This window comes from Eucyclogobius newberryi, unplaced genomic scaffold (assembly GCF_026437365.1).
Source record: "Eucyclogobius newberryi isolate DKJ021-1_F unplaced genomic scaffold, fEucNew1.0.hap1 SCAF_4, whole genome shotgun sequence".
Lineage (NCBI taxonomy): Eukaryota > Metazoa > Chordata > Actinopteri > Gobiiformes > Gobiidae > Eucyclogobius > Eucyclogobius newberryi.
This window is the reverse complement of record NW_027316056.1, coordinates 42,023,572-42,048,678: the sequence shown is the minus strand read 5'-3', so window position 1 is coordinate 42,048,678 and position 25,107 is coordinate 42,023,572. Positions and strand designations below refer to the sequence as shown.

The 25,107-nt window shown below is 49.5% G+C and overlaps 1 protein-coding gene across 1 annotated transcript in view; it reads right to left on the bottom strand.

Annotated features, from left to right (window-relative positions):
- LOC140377871 (uncharacterized) overlaps positions 1-25,107 on the bottom strand; it is a 52,603-nt gene that overhangs the window by 15,740 nt on the left and 11,756 nt on the right. Inside the window, exons 8-9 of the mRNA XM_072463478.1 lie at positions 24,380-24,517; positions 24,099-24,272 (exon numbers count right to left, since the gene is read on the bottom strand). Of these exons, the coding sequence (XP_072319579.1) occupies positions 24,099-24,272; positions 24,380-24,517 (312 nt within the window). The remainder of the gene's footprint in view (positions 1-24,098; positions 24,273-24,379; positions 24,518-25,107) is intronic.

The window sequence follows — 25,107 nt, the reverse complement described above, 5'->3', positions numbered from 1 at the left end:
CGGCTACTGGATTGTGGGTGGAAGTAAAGCAGTAGCTCAGTACATCAGAAGTGCGTGTGGTGTAGGAGAGCTCGTGCACCACCTGAACAACAAAGAATGGCAGATCTACCCTTCGACCGCATCGACCCTTCGCCACCGTTCACTTATTGTGGCATGGACTGTTTTGGACCCTTTAATACCAAACAAGGTCGTAAAGTGTACAAGCGGTATGGTCTTCTGTTTACATGTTTAAGTAGTAGAGCAATTCATATTGAAATGTTAGATGATATGACAACCGATACGTTCATTAATGCTTTAAGATGCGTTATAGCTATTCGTGGACCTGTGCGACGGATCAGGTCAGACCAAGGAACAAATTTCACAGGAGCTAAACGTGAACTAGAAAAAGCTTTAAGTGAAATGGACAATGAGAGAGTGAAATCCTATCGGGCAGAAAAGCACTGTGACTTTGTTATGAATGCACCAAGTTCAATAATAATAATAATAATAATAACTTTTATTTATATAGCGCTTTTCAGTGACCCAAAGACGCTGAACATAATAAAAATGGGGGGGGTATTTACAGACAGGGGGGACAACACGTACAGAACACATTAATATACAGATAAAATGAACAAGACAGAAGAAGTAGAGAGAAAAAGATTGGGATGTAACAGGGGGTAGAAGTGTAGGCAATGGGGTAGAGGAGGCTAGGGGTAGGGGAGGTCATAGGCTTGGGTGAAGAGGTATGTTTTTAGGCGGGATTTGAATGTTGTGAGTGAGGGAGAGTGGCGGACAGGTTGGGGGAGGGAGTTCCAGAGTCGGGGTGCTGTTCGGGAGAATGCTCTGTCGCCAAAAGTTTTGAGTCGGGATGTTGGTGCAGTCAGGGTGAGAGAGGAGGAGGATCGGAGAGCTCGGGAGGGGCGGTGGGGGATGAGGAGGTCAGACAGGTAGGGGGGGGTAAGGTGGTGAAGAGCTTTGAAGGTGAGGAGGAGTATTTTAAAGTTTATGCGCTGCTTGATGGGGAGCCAGTGGAGAGAGCGGAGAACGGGAGTGATGTGATCACGGGACCGGGTGTGGGTGAGGAGGCGGGTGTGGGTGAGGAGGCGGGTGTGGGTGAGGAGGCGGGTGTGGGTGAGGAGGCGGGTGTGGGTGAGGAGGCGGGCAGCGGAGTTTTGGACCATTTGGAGTCTATGGAGGGAATGGGAGGAGATGCCAGTGAGGAGGGAGTTGCAGTAGTCAAGGCGGGAGGAGATGAAGGCATGGATGAGGGATTCAGCAGCGGGGAGGGTGAGGCAGTGTCGGATTTTGGCGATGCGGCGGAGGTGGAAGTGGGGTGGGGCTTAGATATGGGTAGGAGAGAGGAACAGACTAAGTCCAGAGTGTGGCCTTTGGTATGGGTGGGGAAGTCAATATGTTGGGTGAGATGGAAGCAGTCCAGGAGAGAGAGGAAGTCGGATGTCAGTGGGGCGTTGGGGCAGTCAATGTGGATGTTGAAGTCACCAGTGAGTAGGAGGCGGGCAGAGAGAGAGGATGCGATGGTGAGGAGTTCAGACAATTCAGTGAGGAAAGAGGGGTGGGGCTTTGGGGGACGATAGATCAGGATAGCGGTGATAGAGTTGGGGAGGGAGAAGGCGAGGTATTCAAATGATGAGATGGATGGAAGGTTGAGGTTCAGTTCAGTGATGGATGTAGATTTTTTATGAATAACAGCAAGACCTCCCCCACGCCCAGAGAGGCGGGGTTTGGCAGTGTAAGTGTAGTTGGAGGGAGTGGCTTGGTTGAGAGCATAGAAGTCCAGGGGCTGTTGCCATGTTTCACAGAGGAGAAGCAGATCAATGTTATTGTCCAGTAGCAGTTCAGATATAACAGGTGATTTGTTGGAGAGGGAGCGGCAGTTCAGCAGTGCAAGGGAGATGGATGGGGGCGCGGAGATGGATGGGGGCGCAGGGGTGGGGGGGTGGAGGTTGCTGAGGTTGGCAGTGCGGCAGGTGGGGGTGACAGGGAACTAGTCCAGAGTGAGGGGATAGGTGAGCCGTCGTTGGAGTGTTGGTTATGGGAGAGACCAGAGCCCCTGTGGATGTAGCGGGGCCGGCGAAGGATCCCAGCTGAGCTAGCTGCAGAGGCAGCAGCAGCTGGGAGATGGTGGTTATGGTTGAGGAGGTGAAGGTCAGCAGCGGTGTAGGTGAGTAGGCGAGAAGTTGGTGGAGCGGTGGCCTGGAGGCGTGGGAGTGATAGTCCGAGGAGGAGATGGAACGTAGCAGCAGATGAGAGTAATCCAGTTAGAATGTTGGCGGTGGCTAGAGGCTGGTTAACTAGAAGCTGGTGGGCAGAGAGTTGTGAAAAAGCAGCAGTGGACCGGGTGTTGAAGCTGGTGGAGTGAGTGGCGTTGGTTGCCCCAGACCTTGTCTGCACGGCAGGGAGGCCCCGCGATACCATGACGGACCTCCGCAGGTGTTAAGCCAGCTGTTAGCTGGCGGCTAGGGCAGTAGATAGTCCAGGAGTGAGGGAGGAGATGAGCGATGGACGGTGCAGTAATGTCCGATGAAGTTAAGGAACAGGGATGTAGACAGAAGACAACACAGAGACGCGGGAACAAAACAAAACAATGGAAACGACTAACAAAACAAAGACGTTGGGACAGAAGCGGCAGTCCACATACCAGACGCCGGCGTTGCTCTAGCCCAATCAAGACGCATTTGAGTCCAGTTTTGTGACCAGATCGCCCCCGTCTGTGGAGCGGGGAAAGCAGAGAAACGGGGCTGTACCTTGGTTGTATGGGGCTGCTTTTCTCCGGGTGGAGCCGGTGCCCCGCTCTCCGTGTCTGCTCCTGTGGCGGGCTGGGGCCACACCTTCGCCCAGGTACAGACCTCCGGGGCGGCGGGTGCGGGAGCGCGGAGCCGGTGTTCGGACGTGGAAACGCCGGTGCAGCGGAGGAGAAGCGGCGCCGCTCGCTCGTGGTGCGTGCGGCTCGTGGTGGTGCGTGCCGCTCGTGGTGGAGCCGGTGATCGGACACGGAAACGCCGGTGCAGCGGAGGAGAAGCGGCGCCGCTCGCTCGTGGTGCGTGCGGCTCGTGGTGGTGCGTGCCGCTCGTGGTGGAGCCGGTGATCGGACACGGAAACGCCGGTGCAATATATTTCATTTAAAAATCCGTAAACCAGGTAATAAATAACCGCGGCCTCATGGTAGTACGGGTAAAATATCTATTATTTTTGTGCCTGGTTTGTCCGCTGTTGTGGACGACATTCCTGATAGAAATAAATGACAGGAAGAAGAGTCCGATGTTTAGTCGTTCCAAACTCACTGAGCGATTGAATCCCGTATGACATGAGCTCACGGCAGTGTGATGTTGACCTGCTCACACGGTGCAGCGCTGTGGACACATCTACGTTTTTTACACTTGGACAAATGTAAGGGTGGTTATGAGTACATTCTTGTTGTTGTTGACCATTTTACGCGTTTTGCCCAGGCTTATGCCACCACGTCCAAGTCTGGTAAAACCGCTGCAGACAAAATCTTTAATGACTATGCTTTAAAGTTTGGGTTTCCACTGAGGCTTCACCATGATCAGGGTGGTGAATTTGAGAACCATCTTTTTGCCCAATTGAAAGAGTACTGTGGGGTTGCTGGCTCTAGGACAACTCCTTACCATCCCCAGGGTAATGGCCAGGCCGAGAGGTTCAACCGGACTTTGATTCAGATGTTAAAGACGCTTACAGAGAAACAAAAGAGCAATTGGAAGGACTCACTAAACAAACTGATCTATGCCTACAACTGTACTAAAAGTGAGGTGACAGGGTTTTCTCCCTTCTATTTACTTTATGGACGATCACCACGGTTACCAGTGGACATGTTGTTTAGTTTAACCCCAAACCAAGACCAGAGTGACTGTGATCATCAGAGTTACATGTTCAAGTGGAAACAGGGTATGAAAGATGCTTATGAGGTCACACGAGAAAATACAAACAAAGCTGCTGTTAGGAGCAAGAGACTGTATGACAACAAACTGAGGTATTCTACTCTGTTACCTGGAGATCGAGTTTTAGTTAGGAATTTGACTCCACGCGGGGGTCCAGGCAAATTGAGAAGTCACTGGGAAGACGTTGTGCATACAGTGGTTCGTCAAGTAAACAAGGACATTCCTGTTTATGAACTGAAACCTGAGAGAGGAAAGGGCATTTCCAGAACATTACATCGTAATCTCCTTTTGCCATGTGACCACTTGCCGTTAGAGACATCATTACAATCAAAAAGGAAGACAACTGCAAGACAATCCGAGACAACACCAGAAAGTATCCAGTCAGAAGAGGATGATGATGAGGAAGATGAGTATTATCTAGTGCCACACTATCCAAATACTCAAGAGGGGACCACAGAATTGTCTCATGACAATAACCAGCCTGCAGATGCACTGCCAGAGCACGAGCCGGAAGCTGAAGAAGAATGTCATCTGCCTGAAGTTGTCTTGGTGGAAGCTCCACCTGAGGAGGAACCTCAACTACTACCTTCTCCTACCCACAGTGATACTGATGGAGAGATTCAGCGACCAAGAAGAGAACACAGGAAACCAAAGATATTCACCTATGATAGACTTGGTACACCAACTTGTCACAACATTATGACATTTCCTTTTCGTGCAGAGCAGAATATGCCATGGTTGTACGGTGTACATCCCTATTGTTTTCAAGAGTTTTATGGACAATGTTAATACATTGATTGGGTTAATTACCTAGAGTTTGGGTTGATGTGTCTACATTTTACTCATATTGATTTTGGGTTTATTCTTCATTATTGAATTGAGACTGTAATTGGTTATTCTTCAGGTACAGGCTGTGATTCGCCACAAGTACTGTGTTTTTGTTTTCTTTATATACCAGGTATATAAACAATGGCACCTTATGTGAGATGGACACTGTAAAAGACTTGATTTTCTGTTCAAACAAAATATTGGAATTGGGAGTATGCACTTGATTGAAATTCTGATATTGGTTATGATTGTGGTATGTGCCCATTCATTTTTTTGTTCAGATGCTTATGTTGGGGACAACATCTATTTTGAGGGGGAGTATGTGACAGGTTAAAAAGCGAGTCACAGATTTGAAATTTGTCACAAGACACTATTTTCACCTTTTAGTTAATTATTGTGGTCAAGACTGTGTTCAGTACAAAAAGTGTAAATGATAAAAATGTACATATAACCTGTTAAAAATGTTTATTTCTATTGGCTGGCGGAAATGTGTAATATGCGCCTGCGCAAAGTTTTCAGTGTTCTTTCCTGAAATAAAACGGAAGAGTAAGGACGTGACCGTCTCTGTCCTTCTCTTTTCCCATTCAAAAAGCACCACGTACCTCTCCCAAACTGTCAGAGCAGAGGGCGCAACATCTGCAGCTGAGAGAAAGCCAGACAGCGCCGGCTTGACCCTGTTGTTTACAGTTTTTATATTTTGGCGTCACAGGTTTTTTTGCAGCGTCGTCCTTTTGTCCATCGCTCGGTTCAGTTTTTGCTCGGACGCCGTAAACAGAATTTGGATTGTTGTTTCCAGAGTTGGTTTGAGCAGGGTCGGAGGCAGCAGCTAGCACCAGGGCAAAGAGCGCAGCACAGGAAGCCCACAGAGAAGTGCACTGTCCGTGGGAAAGGTCACGCCCACAGCAGCACGTTTACACTGGAAACAGCATTGTACGAGGAACTATCTGGACGCATAAGAAACCATAAAAGGGCACGGAAAACTGCTCCTCCATGCACTCGTCATCATTCTGCCAGGATTTTTCCACAATATGTGATTTTTATGGCTTGAAATGACCTTGAACATTTGTCTCATCCCAAAACATTTGAAGGAAGCTGGATGATATTACAGGTTCCCTCACATTTTCCAGGACATTTTTAGTTTTGTCATTACGGCATTTACAAAGAAATTACCAGCTTATTATAGTTTTGATCATAAATATGTAGTCTAAGGCATCACCTGAAGTTCACACGGCAAACATCACTGTTCGCTCAAATTAGATGGAAAACACTTGTGAACCCAAACATATTGACTAATTTACTGTAGTTTTGATACATATTCTTCCTATGTTACACTTTTAACACTGGAAAATAAGGGAGGTATAAATGTGATGGTCATGTCTAGCAGATGAGAGAAAGAGGTGAAGGGGGGTCTGGGGGTCCTCCCTCAAGACATTTTGTACTAAAGAAGTGCCATTTCTTGCATTCTGGTGGGTTTTAGAGTTCTTCTCCCCAAAAAACTCAACTGCTCTTGTTACTGTGACGATTGCAGGAGCAGTTTCTAGTCATTTTCAAAAATAAAGCGAGGAAAAGGGTCAATATATTTTCAAGGATTAAATGTGTAAGTATATAATTCCAGGTTTTCCAGGACACGTGGAAACCTTAGAGAAAATGTAAACTTGGAGAAAGGGGTGGGAAGTTTACATGTTCTTCCCACTTGCCTTTTTGAAAAATGTTGAATAGTATTTCTGGAACATTATTTTTTACGCTGACATTTTTACTGTGTGCAGGTCGCCTTACCACAGATATGACCTATAACTTTATTTGGTGATTTCACTTTCTTGTCTCCATTGAGAATTATAAGTCTGATGGCATACTGTGGAACATTCCAGGCAAAGCAATGTCATCTCCATGGAGACAAGAGGGTGCCAGAAACTTGAAAAAAACTCAAATTCAGTCATTGTTTTTTAAAGACAAATAGGTAAAAATGGGAATAGAACATATGGCCATATGTTTACACAATCATGAAAAACATTATTTTGTATGGCAGATAAATATATGTTCTTATTATTTTAGTTAGTATTTATTCATAAGCGAAAAGGATATGGATCGGTATTGGTTAAAAAAAAGAATCCAGATAAGCCCATCCCTACTTTCCTGTCTCCTTTCTCCTTAGGCCTAGCCTAGCACAGCCGGGTTGTAACATTCTTGGAAACAAGCAGCAGTGGTCAGTGGTAGAAAAGGTTTCAAAGGTGTCATCAAACATTGCGACTTCAATCTGAAGGTCATTTTCAATCTGATGAGATGGTTTGAGCAGCGGCATTGATAATCTGTAATATAATCATTACACATAAGCAGGAGCGGGGACGGTTTGCAAAAGGAGTGATGTAGGCCATTTGGTCAAGAAAGAAAACCCTTCTTTAAACAGGAATGGTCTGAGATACAACCTCCCCTCAGTCTACAACAGCCTCATCAAACCCCGGCACAAATCAAACGCTAATGAGGCACTTACAGTTCTGAGGGACCTTTTCTCTCTACAAGGACAGAAAGTAAAGCAGTTAAGCATCTGCAGCTTTCAGTGACATTTATGATCAGATCGTTTCCGTCGTGCGATGCCGTTGAGTGCAAACGTGTTGTGTGGACGCAGACTGAGCGGTCCTTTAGTGACTGAAGAGGGAACATGGCCGCCCTGAAAAACAAAGAGGTCTGAGGCGTGTTTCTGTCCCCAGACTGATTATTCACCGTCCAGAAGAGTCAAAGGCCCGATCCTGCAGCTTTGGAGCGGGTCCTCACGAAGCGGCGCTGCAGCGAGGGACGGAGGCGGACGAGGAGCGAGCGGGAGCACCTTTAACGGCTTTACGTTGCGAGCTGAGCGTGGTCATGAGCGCTTTCTGCGACCTGGGAATATCAACAGGTTCAAATCCAGTCCACTTTATTCATCCGGAACATTTCAGAAGCAAAAACGGAGCTGCACTGTACAGCTCTCAACTACAGGGCCAAACAGGTACAAAACATGTCTCTACTGGTCCTTGTGGCTGGAGTCAAAAAAGCAAAAGATTGACCGACTGCGACAATCTAGAGAACTAAAGGCACAAGAGTCGACATGAAGCAACATTTAAGCAAGAAAAATACAGAAGTGGCTAAATGTGGACGCTTTCTCAGGAAACGAGACAAAAGACAAGCGACCTGGACAAGGAATGTGAAAGTTTACATCCGACACAACGAAGATGAACTAAAGAGAGCCATTGACTCAAGAAACCTGAAAGAACTGGACAGAGACACTGAGGACAGAGACACTGAGGACAGAGACACAGAGGACAGAGACACTGAGGACAGAGACACAGAGAACAGAGACACAGAGGACAGAGACACAGAGGACAGAGACACAGAGGACAGAGACACTGAGGACAGAGACACTGAGGACAGAGACACTGAGGACAGAGACACAGAGGACAGACACAGAGGACAGAGACACTGAGGACAATGGACTAAAGACAGAAGAAAACAACATGCATCAAATGATAAATGGGACTAATGTCCATGTCTCTTCACAGACTGAACACAGGACGTCTGATACTGAGAATGACATTGAGCCTGAAACAAACTGCTAGAACAATCTGTAAATGAAATGTGAATATTACTGGGAGGAACCATTGAACACCAGAGTCGATCCTCAAGGGCCTTTGTCAGTCACACACTTTAACAGCAGAAGCCTCTGGAAAAACTCTCCTCTATAAAACATGTTCTGAAGTCTTTGAACAAACTGAATGTGACGCCGTATCACAGACGTGGCTTCAGAAGCACAAAGTGGCACAAGTCAATCTCCAAGTTCTGACTTTTAGACAACAAATAGGAACAATAGTGGCCTCGTGTACGGATCAAACATTAAGAAGTACGACTGCAAAACAGACGTCACACATTATTGATCATGTTTTGGAAAGTGTCACGGTGGAAAGTGAAGTTTAAAACATGTAATGCTTAGTTGTGTGTGTCGACCACCGGGAACAAATGTGACCACCTTTAAAGAGAAAATGGAAGAAATGTTGAATAAGACGGGCACAGACAAAGTCCAAATAGCAGGTGGAGACTTTAATCTAGACTTGGTAAATCCACTTCAACTGAAAACAAGCTCAGATTTGATCAATTCCATGTCAATAAGAGAAGCCCGATAACAAGGCAAACGCCAACACTGATAGATCATACTTTTACTGACAGAACAGAAGGAAACATTTGGAGGGCTCTGTTCATTTGTGATAGAAGTGACCACCTGCCCGTATTTACAGTGTTTCAAAATGTCTTTAGGAAGAGAAATCAGACATAGACTCACTCTAAACTTAGAAGGCAGAAAACATGGAAACATTCCAGAAGGATCTTTGTGCTCAAAGATGGAGTGAAAGTGACTCAACTACAGACGTGGATGTGGCACATGATGCTTTCCTGCACAGATTTATTGAGCTGCATCATAACAACTGTCCTGCAACAAATCAAGATAAAGGAGATTTATAAAACAAAGCCATGGAAAACCAAAGCAATAGAAAACACATGTAAAAAGAAGAAAAAGTACTATATAAAGAACTTGTAACGCAGAGAACAAAAGAGGCAGAAAATAGATGTAAAAAACACAAAACTAAACTAATAAGTATAATTAGAAACAGTGAGAATGAATATTATCATAAGTGACTTGAACAACAGAGACACAATATGCAAAAGACATGGAAAGTGATAAATCATTTAATATAAACATCAACAAACAAGATATTCAAAGTTATTTTAGAAGGATCTCATAGTGATCAGAAACTCAAAAGACACAGCAAATGAATTCAACAAATACTTTGCTAATGTGGGTAATAATGAACAAATGACATAAAAGAGTCTAAAAACAAACATGAGGAAATGAATAATAGGATCAATACAAATGTGTTTTCAATGTTTGTATCAGATGTGAACAAAAAAAACTCTTCACTCACTGAATATTGTGCTTTATTATTTTGTAAAGATCATATTTGATTCAAACAGTGATTTGTTCAAAACAGACACTTGTGTGAGGCCGATGTCTGAAGTTTGTTTTCTTCTCAAATAAGTGTCTGAAGTTTGTACAGATTTGTTTTATTTCACACACATTAGAGCGAGTCTGTCGGAGCGCACAGAGACACTGAGGAGCCATAAGAGCAGACCCCAAACCCAGGGACCAGAGAGTGAGTGAATGTGGTGTTGAAGGTGTGGAGGAGGATCAGTCGCTCAGAGGAGACTGTGTAGAAGGACAGAGAGCCAGCAGGACAGTCCACAAACACTGCTACTGTCCCACAAGAGGAGGACAAGGACTGAGGGACGGAGGTGAGTTCTTTATTATGATGAACAAAGAAACCATCTTTAGAACAGACCAGACTCCAGGACTGATCATTGCATCCAAACCAACTGTCATTACTGTTTCCTTTCCTTCTGATTCCTCTGTAAGACACTGATATATAAACCCTTCCACTCCACTGGACCTCCCAGTAACAGCGACCAGTCAGACCAGTGTCACACAGAAGCTGAGGACAGTCATCAAATCTGTCCTGATGATGTGGATACAGCTGCTCCTCTCTCACACGTGTCACCTTCTTGTTGTTGTCAGACAGTTTGAGTTCTCTGTGAGCTGTGTTTGGATCCAGAGTGAGATCACAGAAATCTGATGGAGAGAAGACACAACACAGCAGCAGTTAGTCCCCTGTGCGTCTCAACATGTGGACACACACTTTATCAGGATTTGACTCTATTTATTCTTCAAATGTACAGGATTTAATTATGATTCTCATTTCTATATTTATTAGTTGCACCAATCCAGTGTGTTTCATGACATGTCGAGTGTAAGAGTTGAATTGTCAGTAGTTTGTTGGTGCAGTGGACAAAGTAAAGCTCAGTGTGAGGTCACTACACACATTGCTTCACTCCTCAGTGCTTCATGACACGCACTTTCTCCTTTCAAATGTCTCTATATGAATCCACAGTCACTTGTGCTTGTGTGTAGACAGTCCTGTGCTGAGTCAAACAGCTGTGTCTGTGTCAGTGTCTTAATAACTCTGTGTTCAGTGATGGACACAGTCTGAGGCCACGCCCACAGAAGAGAGAGAGCCAATGAGAAAACAACAGTAAAGTCTGTTCAATCATAAGAATCATGTGTAGTATTAAAGTGCTGTTTGTGTCAGAAATAACATCCTAAAACTAACCAGTGTGAAATGACTTAAGTCAGACTTACATCTCCAGATGGGATTCATCCATCGTTCTCCTTTGGGCCTCAGTCTGAAAGAAACACACACATCAGTGTTTTTCACAGAGGATTTTCACTTCATGTGAGATGAAAGGTTTGTTCTGTAGAAGCTGACAGAGGTTCTCAACCTGTGGTACACGCCCTTCAATGTGGAGACATCATTTAGATCTGTAAGTGTGACTTTGATGTTTTAGTCTGACAAATGTCCTGTTTCAAACAAAGAGGCAAATCATCTGAAACTCACTTTTAACAGTAAAAGATAAAAAAATAATTTAGACTCATTTGTTACAGTGACTCAAGGGTGACCACAGTGACCCAGGGGGCCCACAGTGACACAAGGGGCCCACTGTGACCCAGGGGGCCCACAGTGACCAAAGGGACCCACAGTGACCAAAGGGGCCCACAGTGACCAAAGGGACCCACAGTGACCCAGGGGGCCCACAGTGACCAAAGGGACCCAGTGACCAAAGGGCCCAGTGACCCAGGGGGCCTAGAGTGACCAAAGGGGCCCAGAGTGATCAAAAGGGCCCACATTGACCAAAGGGGCCCACAGTGACCGATACGGCCCAGTGACCCAGGGGGCCCACAGTTACCAAAGGGGTCCACAGTGAGCCATGGGACCTACAGTGACCCACTGGGCCCACATGACATAGTGACCCACAGGACCCACAATGACCCACGGGACCCACAGTGACCCACGGGGCCCACAGTGGCCCAGAGGGCCTAGAGTGACGCAGTGAACAACAGGGCCTATAGTGACCCACTAGAACCAAAGTGACCCACAGGAAACAAAGTAACCCAAGGGACCCACAGTGACCCAAGGGGCCCACAGTGACCAAGTGAGCCCACAGTGACGCAGTGAACCACAGGGCCCAGAGTGACCCATGGGGCCCAGAGTGACCCACGGGGCCCACAGTGACCCACGGGGCCCACATTGACCCAGAGTGACCCTTCTGGGCCTACAGAGACCCACTGGGCCCAGATTGACCCACGGGGCCCACAGTGACCCACAAGGCCCACAGTGACCCAATGACCCACAGTTATCCACGGGAACCACAGTGACCCACGGTGACCCATAGTGACCTTTGGGACCTACATAGACCCACAGGGCCAACAGTGACCCAGTGAGCCACGGGGACCATATTGACCCACGGGGCCCACAGTGACCCACGGGACCCACATTACCCAGTGACCCACGGGACCCACAGTGACCAACGGAGCCCATATGACCCAATGACCCACAGTGTCCCAAGGAGCCCAGAGAGACCCTTGGGGCCCAAAGTGACCCAGAGGCCCCAAAGTGCCGCAATGACCCACATTAACCCACAGTGACCCTTCTGGGCCCACAGGGACACACTGGGCCCATATTGACCCACGGGGCCCACAATGACCCAAAAGGCCAACAGTGACCCACAGAGACCCACACGGGGTCCACAGTGACACTGTGACCCACTGTGACCTACGGGGGCCACAGTGACCCAGAGGGCCCATATTGACCCACAGTGACCCAAGAGGCCCACAGTGACCAAGTGAGCCCACAGAGACGCAGTGAACCAGAGGTTCCAGAGTGACCTATGGGGCCCAGAGTGACCCACGGGGCCCAGAGTGACCCACGGGGCCCACAGTGACCCACGGGACCCACAGTGACCCACAGTGACTTACGGGGGCCACAGTGACCCAGAGGGCCCAGAGTGACCCACGGGGCCCACATTGACCCACAGTGACCCTTCTGGGCCTACAGAGACCCGCTGGGCCCAGATTGACCAACGGGGCCCACAGTGACCCACAAGGCCCGCAGTGACCCAATGACCCACAGTTATCCATGGGGCCCACAGTGACCCACAGTGACCCATGGGGCCCATAGTGACCCTTGGGACCTACATAGACACACAGGGCCAGCAGTGACCCAGTGAACCACGGGGACCATATTGACCCACGGGACCCACATTACCCAGTGACCCACGGGACCCACAGTGACCAACGGAGCCCATATGACCCAATGACCAACAGTGTCCCAAGGAGCCCAGAGAGACCCTTGGGGCTCACAGTGACCCAGAGGCCCCAAAGTGACGCAATGACCCACATTGACCCACAGTGACCCTTCTGGGCCCACAGGGACACACTGGGCCCAGATTGACCCACGGGGCCCACAGTGATCCAAAAGGCCCGCAGTGACCTAGTGACCCACAGTTGTCTACGGGGCCCACAGTGACCCATGGGGCTCATAGTGACCTTCGGGACCTACAGTGACCCACAGGGCCCACTGTGACCCAGTGAGCCACGGGGCCTATATTGACCCACAGGGCCCACAGTGACCCACGGGACCCACAGTGACCAACGGGGCCCACATGACCCAGTGACCCGCAGTGACCCACTTGACCCGCAGTGACTCACGGGGCCCACAGTGACCCACGGGCCAACAGTGACCCACAGGGCCCACAGAGACCCACACGGGGCCCACAGTGACACAGTGACCCACAGTGACCTACGGGGGCCACAGTGACCCAGAGGGCCCACATTGACCCACAGTGACCCTTCTGGGCCTACAGAGACCCACTGGGCCCAGATTGACCCACAGGACCCACAGTGACCCACAGGGCCGACATGACACAATGACCCACGGGACCCACAGGACCCACAGTGACCCACAGGGCCCACAGTTATCCAGAGGGCCCAGAGTGACGCAGTGAACCACAGGGCCTACAGTGACCCAGAGGGCCTAGAGTGACGCAGTGAACCACAAGGCCTATCATGACCCACTAGAACCAAAGTGACCCACAGGAAACAAAGTAACCCAAGGGACCCACAGTGACCCAAGAGGCCCACAGTGACCAAGTGAGCCCACAGTGACGCAGTGAACCAGAGGTTCCAGAGTGACCTATGGGGCCCAGAGTGACCCACTGGGCCCACAGTGACCCACGGGACCCACAGTGACCCACGGGACCCACAGTGACTTACGGGGGCCACAGTGACCCAGAGGGCCCAGAGTGACCCACGGGGCCCACATTGACCCACAGTGACCCTTCTGGGCCTACAGAGACCCACTGGGCCCAGGTTGACCAACGGGGCCCACAGTGACCCACAAGGCCTGCAGTGACCCAATGACCCACGGTTATCCACGGGGCCCACAGTGACCCACAGTGACCCAAGGGGCCCATAGTGACCCTTGGGACCTACATAGACCCACAGGGCCAGCAGTGACCCAGTGAACCACGGGGACCATATTGACCCACGGGGCCCACAGTGACCCACGGGACCCACATTACCCTGTGACCCACGGGACCCACAGTGACCCACAGTGACCAACGGAGCCCAAATGACCCACAGTGTCCCAAGGAGACCCTTTGGGCCCACAGTGACCCAGAGGCCCCAAAGTGACGCAATGACCCATATTGACCCAAATTGACCCTTCTGGGCCCACAGGGACACACTGGGCCCAGATTGACCCACGGGGCCCACAGTGATCTAAAAGGCCCGTAGTGACCTAGTGACCCACAGTTATCCACGGGGCTCACAGTGACCCAGTGTGACCCATGGGGCCCATAGTGACCCTTTGGACCTACATAGACCCACAGGGCCAGCAGTGACCCAGTGAACCAAGGGGACCATATTGACCCACGGGGCCCACAGTGACCCACAAGACCCACATTACCCAGTGACCCACGGGACCCACAGTGACCAACGGAGCCCATATGACCCAATGACCCACAGTGTCCCGAGGAGCCCAGAGAGACCCTTGGGGCCCACAGTGATCCAGAGGCCCCAAAGTGACGCAATGACCCACATTGACCCACAGTGACCCTTCTGGGCCCACAGAGACACACTGGGCCCAGATTGACCCACGGGGCCCACAGTGATCCAAAAAGCCCGCAGTGACCTAGTGACCCACAGTTATCTACGGGGCCCACAGTGACCCATGGGGCTCATAGTGACCTTCGGGACCTACAGTGACCCACAGGGCCCACAGTGACCCAGTGAGCCACGGGGCCCATATTGACCCACAGGGCCCACAGTGACCCATGGGGCCCACCTGACCCAGTGACCCACGGGACCCACAGTGACCCACGGGGCCCACAGTGACCCACGGGGCCCACAGTGACCCACGGGACCCACAGTGACCCACGGGGCCCACATTGACCCACGGGGCCCACATTGACCCACGGGGCCCACAGTGACCCACGGGACCCACAGTGACCCACGGGACCCACAGTGACTCACGGGGCCCACAGTGACCCACGGGGCCCATAGTGACCCTCGGGACCTACAGTGACCCACGGGGCCCACAGTGACACAGTGACTCACGGGGCCCAGAGTGACCCATGGGGCCCACAGTGACCCACGGGGCCCACAGTTACCCACGGGACCCACAGTGACCCACGGGGCCCACATTGACCCACGGGGCCCACAGTGACCCACGGGGCCCACAGTGACCCACGGGACCCACAGTGACCCACGGGACCCACAGTGACTCACGGGGCCCAGAGTGACCCATGGGGCCCACAATGACCCACGGGGCCCACAGTGACACACGGGGCCCACAGTGACCCACGGGGCCCGCAGTGACGCTTAGTCTTCCCCTAAAAGAAGCAAGTTCACAGTTGTAGTTCAAACACGTTTGACTTGTTCAAGCTAAATCTATTCTGAGCCTCTTTGTAATCTTCCTGGATCTTGCGACAGGTTTTCAAGTGGCACTTCTTCTCAGGACTTAATCCTCACCACGGACCAAGGCCAGATCACAGCAGCGTCTGGTTCATCCTTTACTTAAAGTAGATCCTCTCTGGTCCCCACATTTCATATTAAACTTTTCACGCATTGGCCCCGTCACACCTGCCTCCAGTTAAGGAGGTGTTGACCACCTCATTATATCATGGAGCACTGGGGCCTCACGGGGAGAGGTGTGGTGACCCTCAGGGGCCGACCTGCCTCACGGGGAGCAGTGTGATGACCCTCAGGGGTCGACCTACCTCACGGAGAGCGGTGTGATGACCCTCAGGGGCCGACCTGCCTCACAGGGAGCAGTGTGATGACCCTCAGGGGCCGACCTGACTCACGGGGAGCAGTGTGATGACCCTCAGAGGCCGACCTGCCTCACGGGGAGCAGTGTGGTGACCCTCAGGGGCCGACCTGCCTCACGAGGAGCAGTGTGATGACCCTCAGGGGCCGACCTGCCTCATGAGGAGCAGTGTGATGACCCTCAGGGGCCAACCTGCCTCACGGGGAGCAGTGTGATGACCCTCAGGGGCCGACCTGCCTCACAGGGAGCAGTGTGGTGACCCTCAGGGGCCGACCTGCCTCACGAGGAGCAGTGTGATGACCCTCAGGGGCCGACTTGCCTCACGAGGAGCGGTGTGATGGCCCTCAGGGGCCGACCTGCCTCACGGGGAGCGGTGTGATGACCCTCAGGGGCCGACTTGCCTCACGGGGAGCAGTGTGTTGACCCTCAGGGGCCTCAGGGGCCTCACGGGGAGCGGTGTGATGACCCTCAGGGGCCTCACGGGGAGTGGTGTGATTACCCTCAGGGGCCGACCTGCCTCATGAGGAGCGGTGTGATGACCCTCAGGGGCCGACCTGCCTCATGGGGAGCAGTGTGATGACCCTCAGGGGCCGACCTGCCTCATGAGGAGCAGTGTGATGACCCTCAGGGGCCGATCTGCCTCATGAGGAGCAGTGTGATGACCCTCAGGGGCCTCACGGGGAGCGGTGTGATGACCCTCAGGGGCCTCACGGGGAGCGGTGTGATGACCCTCAGGGGCCGACCTGCCTCATGAGGAGCGGTGTGATGACCCTCAGGGGCCGACCTGCCTCATGAGGAGCGGTGTGATGACCCTCAGGGGCCGACCTGCCTCATGAGGAGCGGTGTGATGACCCTCAGGGGCCGACCTGCCTCATGAGGAGCAGTGTGATGACCCTCAGGGGACGACCTGCCTCATGGGGAGCAGTGTGATGACCCTCAGGGGCCGACCTGCCTCACGGGGAGCGGTGTGATGACCCTCAGGGGCCTCACGGGGAGCGGTGTGATGACCCTCAGGGGCCGACCTGCCTCATGAGGAGCGGTGTGATGACCCTCAGGGGCCGACCTGCCTCATGAGGAGCAGTGTGATGACCCTCAGGGGCCGACCTGCCTCATGGGGAGCAGTGTGATGACCCTCAGGGGCCGACCTGCCTCATGGGGAGCAGTGTGATGACCCTCAGGGGCCGACCTGCCTCATGAGGAGCAGTGTGATGACCCTCAGGGGCCGACCTGCCTCATGAGGAGCAGTGTGATGACCCTCAGGGGCCTCACGGGGAGCGGTGTGATGACCCTCAGGGGCCTCACGGGGAGCGGTGTGATGACCCTCAGGGGCCGACCTGCCTCATGAGGAGCGGTGTGATGACCCTCAGGGGCCGACCTGCCTCATGAGGAGCAGTGTGATGACCCTCAGGGGCCGACCTGCCTCATGGGGAGCAGTGTGATGACCCTCAGGGGCCGACCTGCCTCACGGGGAGCGGTGTGATGACCCTCAGGGGCCTCACGGGGAGCGGTGTGATGACCCTCAGGGGCCGACCTGCCTCATGAGGAGCGGTGTGATGACCTTCAGGGGCCGACCTGCCTCATGAGGAGCGGTGTGATGACCCTCAGGGGCCGACCTGCCTCATGAGGAGCAGTGTGATGACCCTCAGGGGCCGACCTGCCTCATGGGGAGCAGTGTGATGACCCTCAGGGGCCGACCTGCCTCATGGGGAGCAGTGTGATGACCCTCAGGGGCCGACCTGCCTCATGAGGAGCAGTGTGATGACCCTCAGGGGCCGACCTGCCTCATGAGGAGCAGTGTGATGACCCTCAGGGGCCTCACGGGGAGCGGTGTGATGACCCTCAGGGGCCTCACGGGGAGCGGTGTGATGACCCTCAGGGGCCGACCTGCCTCATGGGGAGCGGTGTGATGACCCTCAGGGGCCGACCTGCCTCATGGGGAGCAGTGTGATGACCCTCAGGGGCCGACCTGCCTCACGAGGAGCAGTGTGATGACCCTCAGGGGCCGACCTGCCTCACGAGGAGCAGTGTAATGACCCTCAGGGGCCTCACGGGGAGCGGTGTCCATGGTAACGTCTGGCACAGAGAACAGCTCATAGAACCTTTACTTAAGCAGACGTCTGAATCAGCTTCACTGTTTCTGCTTTGACGCTTTGACTTTGAAATAGAAAAATGTGTTAATTCAAGTCAGAGCTGGTCTTCCTTCTGATGTTTCATAATGAGTGACAGGCGTGTAGTGTCACTCCAAACGTCCAAATGTATGTGTTTTGACTGAAAACCGCTTCACTGCGCGAGCCTCGAGCTGGTTTAAAACTCCGGCTTCCGCTGTGACCCAGAACATGAGGCTGTGAGGCACAGATCCGGCGCGGCTGAAAACACAGGCTTTTTGCACTTTTCCCGTGAGAATAGACAGATCTCTGCTCTGTGGCCGACGAGCACGAATGAACACTTGGAGAAGGACGAGAAGAACAGCAGTCAGAGAGGAAACTTGCTCTTTGGGACATAAAACACTTGGATCTTGTAAACTCAGAACTCACTCTTTTTGTCTGCAATCTGCAGAAAACAATCTTATTTGAAACATCACGTGTCCTTTAGGACCTGAGGCGTGTGGCAGGTGAAGCACCGCGCTCCTGTGTACTTTCCAGATCCATACAATCTACAAATACTCCAAACAAATATGGTTTTCATGATTTTCCATAACTTGATTGTTTTCTGAAAGTACGAGTACCAGATGCTGGTAGAAAACAGTGAATCCAGGAAACATTTCTTTCACTTCTAGATTATAGTGATATTATATATATGCATTCTACAGCAGCAGTGTTAAAACCTCTCAACTCTGATTATCACTCAACTCTAAGGTTCAACTCTGAGGTTCAGCTCTGAGGTTCAACTCTGAGGTTCAACTCTGAGGTTCAGTTCTGAGGTTCAGCTCTGAGGTTCAGCTCTAAGGTTCAGCTCTGAGGTTCAGCTCTAAGGTTCAGCTCTGAGGTTCAGCTCTGAGGTTCAGCTCTGAGGTTCAGCTCTGAGGTTCAGCTCTGAGGTTCAGCTCTAAGGTTCAGCTCTAAGGTTGAGCTCTGAGGTTCAGCTCTAAGGTTCAGCTCTGAGGTTCAGCTCTAAGGTTCAGCTCTAAGGTTCAGTTCTGAGGTTCAACTCTGAGGTTCAGCTCTGAGGTTCAGCTCTGAGGTTCAGCTCTAAGGTTCAGCTCTAAGGTTCAGCTCTGAGGTTCAGCTCAGGTTCAGCTCTAAGGTTCAGCTCTGAAGTTCAGCTCTGAGGTTCAGCTCTGAGGTTCAGCTCTGAAGTTCAGCTCTGAGGTTCAGCTCTAAGGTTCAGCTCTGAGGTTCAACTCTGAGGTTCAGCTCTGAGGTTCAGCTCTGAGGTTCAGCTCTAAGGTTCAGCTCTAAGGTTCAGCTCTGAGGTTCAGCTCTGAGGTTCAGCTCTGAGGTTCAGCTCTAAGGTTCAGCTCTAAGGTTCAGGTCTGAGGTTCAACTCTGAGGTTCAATTCTGAGGTTCAGCTCTGAGGTTCAGCTCTGAGGTTCAGCTCTGAGGTTCAGCTCTGAGGTTCAGCTCTGAGGTTCAGCTCTAAGGTTCAGCTCTGAGGTTCAGCTCTGAGGTTCAGCTCTAAGGTTCAGCTCTGAGGTTCAGCTCTAAGGTTCAGCTCTGAGGTTCAGTTCTGAGGTTCAGCTCTGAGGTTCAGCTCTAAGGTTCAGGTCTGAGGTTCAACTCTGAGGTTCAATTCTGAGGTTCAGCTCTGAGGTTCAGCTCTGAGGTTCAGCTCTGAGGTTCAGCTCTGAGGTTCAGCTCTGAGGTTCAGCTCTGAGGTTCAGCTCTGAGGTTCAGCTCTAAGGTTCAGCTCTGAGGTTCAGCTCTGAGGTTCAGCTCTAAGGTTCAGCTCTGAGGTTCAGCTCTAAGGTTCAGCTCTGAGGTTCAGTTCTGAGGTTCAGCTCTGAGGTTCAGCTCTAAGGTTCAGCTCTAAGGTTCAGCTCTGAGGTTCAGCTCTGAGGTTCAGCTCTAAGGTTCAGCTCTGAGGTTCAGCTCTGAGGTTCAGCTCTAAGGTTCAGCTCTGAGGTTCAGCTCTGAGGTTCAGCTCTGAGGTTCAGCTCTGAGGTTCATTACAGACGAGAACAGTTCTGTCTTTTGTTTGTGTTTAAAGCTCTTTTTGGCATTTTGCCTGATTATTTATCCAGTTTGTTGCACATTAGTTCAAGTTTTCACTGTTTAAGGTTCAGGACATGTTTATCTCACAATCACATCGTGTCGACACAGAGACAGGAAAAAAGGCTTTCATCAACAAAACACTGAGACTTTTTTAATTAAATCATTTTATGCCTTTTAATGATTTATAAAGCTCTGGTCAAGGACTATCCTCAGGGTCAATGCACTTGTTTTATGTAACTGTGTCTCAGATTCTATGTTTAAATGTGTTTTCATTTATTGATTAATTGTATTGATTGGTTTATTTGTGTTTTAGTATTCTATGTGTGTTGTGTATTTTGTGTTGTGTTTTAACAACTTTTCTCATTGGTTTCCCTGTATAAAGAAATGAAATGAAATTAAATGAAATGAAATAAAATGAATAACAGATAGAAAAAACAATCCTGTGATGTATTTTGCCATTTATATGTTATTATTTGATGTTCTCTAGTTGATTTGGCAAAATGTTTCCTTTTGAAAATGTATGAACTGCCTAAAGTGAAGACCAAATAATGGAAATGTAACGATTGCTTAATGTGGCTTTAAAACAAACATGTTATTTTTCTCATCAATATGATTCACTTTTATGCTGTTCTCACTTAAATCCATTCATACAACAGCAAACAAACGACCTGCAAGTTACAAGGTCAAACTTTTGTGTTGCTTGTTTCTTGAGCTCTGCAGCTGTTCAACTTGTGCTTTGTATTATTTATTTTATGTTTTCTCATTATTCTGCCAAACTTATGATGCTTCTGTTTTTTTAGTTTATTTAGTGGGTAATTATGTTTTATGGTCAATTAAATACATTTTGTTACATTACTAATTTAACTTTCTTCCACTTTCAGGCCGTGCTGCAACTGATTTGGACAAAGATCATTCACCAAACTAAAGACAATCAAAGAATTACTGTACAGTTACCATGACAACCTCAGCCTCCATTTTATCATGTCCGATTGGAGTAAAAGAGGTAAGGTCAGAAAACAGTGATGTGGCCATGGACCTCATATGAAGACAACGTGCAGCCTAACCAAGCATGGACCTCATATGAAGAGAACGTGCAGCCTAACCAAGCATGGACCTCATATGAAGACAACGTGCAGCCTAACCAAGCATGGACCTCATATGATGACAACGTGCAGCCTAACCAAGCATGGACCTCATATGAAGACAACGTGCAGCCTAACCAAGCATGGACCTCATATGAAGACAACGTGCAGCCTAACCAAGCATGGACCTCATATGAAGACAACGTGCAGCCTAACCAAGCATGGACCTCATATGATGACAACGTGCAGCCTAACCAAGCATGGACCTCATATGAAGACAACATGCAGCCTAACCAAGCATGGACCTCATATGAAGACAACGTGCAGCCTAACCAAGCATGGACTTCATATGAAGACAACATGCAGCCTAACCAAGCATGGACCTCATATGAAGACAACGTGCAGCCTAACCAAGCATGGACCTCATATGAAGACAACGTGCAGCCTAACCAAGCATGGACCTCATATGAAGACAACGTGCAGCCTAACCAAGCATGGACCTCATATGAAGACAACGTGCAGCCTAACCAAGCATGGACCTCATATGAAGACAACGTGCAGCCTAACCAAGCATGGACCTCATATGATGACAACATGCAGCCTAACCAAGCATGGACCTCATATGATGACAACGTGCAGCCTAACCAAGCATGGACCTCATATGAAGACAACGTGCAGCCTAACCAAGCATGGACCTCATATGAAGACAACGTGCAGCCAAACCAAGCATGGACCTCATACGATGACAACGTGCAGCCTAACCAAGCATGGACCTCATATGAAGACAACGTGCAGCCTAACCAAGCATGGACCTCATATGAAGACAACGTGCACCCTAACCAAGCATGGACCTCATATGAAGACAACGGACAGCCTAACCAAGCATGGACCTCATATGAAGACAACGTGCACCCTAACCAAGCATGGACCTCATATGAAGACAACGTGCAGCCTAACCAAGCATGGACCTCATATGAAGACAACGTGCAGCCTAACCAAGCATGGACCTCATATGAAGACAACATGCAGCCTAACCAAGCATGGACCTCATATGAAGACAACGTGCAGCCTAACCAAGCATGGACCTCATATGATGACAACGTGCAGCCTAACCAAGCATGGACCTCATATGAAGACAACATGCAGCCTAACCAAGCATGGACTTCATATGAAGACAACGTGCAGCCTAACCAAGCATGGACCTCATATGAAGACAACGTGCAGCCTAACCAAGCATGGACCTCATATGAAGACAACATGCAGCCTAACCAAGCATGGACCTCATATGATGACAACGTGCAGCCTAACCAAGCATGGACCTCATATGATGACAACGTGCAGCCTAACCAAGCATGGACCTCATATGAAGACAACATGCAGCCTAACCAAGCATGGACCTCATATGAAGACAACGTGCAGCCTAACCAAGCATGGACCTCATATGATGACAACATGCAGCCTAACCAAGCATGGACCTCATATGATGACAACGTGCAGCCTAACCAAGCATGGACCTCATATGAAGACAACGTGCAGCCTAACCAAGCATGGACCTCATATGAAGACAACGTGCAGCCTAACCAAGCATGGACCTCATATGAAGACAACGTGCAGCCTAACCAAGCATGGACCTCATATGAAGACAACGTGCAGCCTAACCAAGCATGGACCTCATATGAAGACAACGTGCAGCCTAACCAAGCATGGACCTCATATGAAGACAACGTGCAGCCTAACCAAGCATGGACCTCATATGAAGACAACGTGCAGCCTAACCAAGCATGGACCTCATATGAAGACAACGTGCAGCCTAACCAAGCATGGACCTCATATGAAGACAACGTGCAGCCTAACCAAGCATGGACCTCATATGATGACAACGTGCAGCCTAACCAAGCATGGACCTCATATGATGACAATGTGCAGCCTAACCAAGCATGGACCTCATATGAAGACAACGTGCAGCCTAACCAAGCATGGACCTCATATGAAGACAACATGCAGCCTAACCAAGCATGGACCTCATATGAAGACAACGTGCAGCCTAACCAAGCATGGACCTCATATGAAGACAACATGCAGCCTAACCAAGCATGGACCTCATATGAAGACAACGTGCAGCCTAACCAAGCATGGACCTCATATGAAGACAACGTGCAGCCTAACCAAGCATGGGCCTCATATGATGACAACGTGCAGCCTAACCAAGCATGGACCTCATATGAAGACAACGTGCAGCCTAACCAAGCATGGACCTCATATGAAGACAACGTGCAGCCTAACCAAGCATGGACCTCATATGAAGACAACATGCAGCCTAACCAAGCATGGACCTCATATGAAGACAACATGCAGCCTAACCAAGCATGGACCTCATATGAAGACAACGTGCAGCCTAACCAAGCATGGGCCTTTTTTTACATTGAATTAAAAAAATGTCACATTGAATTATTATTTTTTTACATCGAATTAAATTATATTTTTGACAAGATATTTATTTTTACATCAAATTTAATTTGTTTTTTACACATATTTTTTTACATCGAATGAAAAATATTTCACTAGATTCGATGGATAAGAAAATAATAATTCTATGTAATTTTTTTTAACGTTCATTCAACTTTGATTGAACGTTGAAAATTATAGTTTATCTGACGTTGTTTCAATGTACAGATATGTGTTAATATCTACGCTATTTCAATGCTGATCAACACGAGCAAAATGTGGCTGATTCAATGTCAGATATCAACGTGGATTCAACCGAAACCCTGATGTAACATCAACGTTAATTCAACGTCTTTTTGCTATCTAGGATACCATAGTGAACACACTTTTACCTGATATCAACCTGTAAAAAGCACTCTCAGGTGTTATAAATCTCAGTGAGAACAGGTCCATACCTGAGAGTGTCCAGTGTGCAGTGGGGGTCCTCCTGTAGAGCAGACAGGAGCTTTACTCCTGTGTCTCCTGGATGGTTGTAGCCCAGATCCAGTTCCCTCAGATGGGAGGGGTTTGACCTCAGAGCTGAGGTCAGAGAAGAACAGCCTTCCTCTGAGACCAGACAACCTGACAGTCTGAGGACACATGTTGTTCTAATCAGTCAATGAATTAGTAACATTAAACCCAAATGACACGTTTAACAAATCCTCTATCTTTATGTCACTTTCAGGTTGTTACTCACCTGAGCTGCAACATCTTCAGCCCTGAGTCCTTCAAGTCGTTGTGACTGAGGTCCAGGACTCTCAGACTAGAGGACTGGGAGCTGAGGACTGAGGACAGAGCTTCACAGCTTCTCTCTGACAGGTCACAGCTGCTCAGCCTGGAAGAGGACACATGGACACTTTTTATTTTATGGAACCTTTATTTAACCAGGAAAGTCCCATTGAGAGTACAATCTCTTAAGGCCACCGCACACCCATGTCTGGTGCATTAGAGTACACGAGTCAACACACACAGTTCGCCCGCGTCACAGCTCTTAAAAAGACTTTAAAAAACTCTGGGGCAAATTGAATATGAATATGACCTGTTACCATCCGCCTATTTCTCCCTGTGGACAATGGTTGGACCCAAATGGCATTGCTTATTAAAAGAGGATCTTACAGCCCACATGTGAGTGTGATGCATCATTAGAAAGCTTAGGCCTTCTAGTTTCTGCAGATGTGCATACAGTGCATGTAAACACGGTCAGGACTTCAGAACTTACACTACAGAAGCCCAAACATACAAAACACATCATTGTTTTAGTCTCTCCTGAATATTGTCAATTTGTAATGGTCCTGAGCAGGACATACGTATGTGTGCGTATGCTGTTCACTGTACATTTTGTGTCAAGTTTCAGGCATTTTGGTGCTGTTGACCTTTTTGTATCAAAAAGTATATTCAGAACAAGTGATCCAAATATGTGCCAAC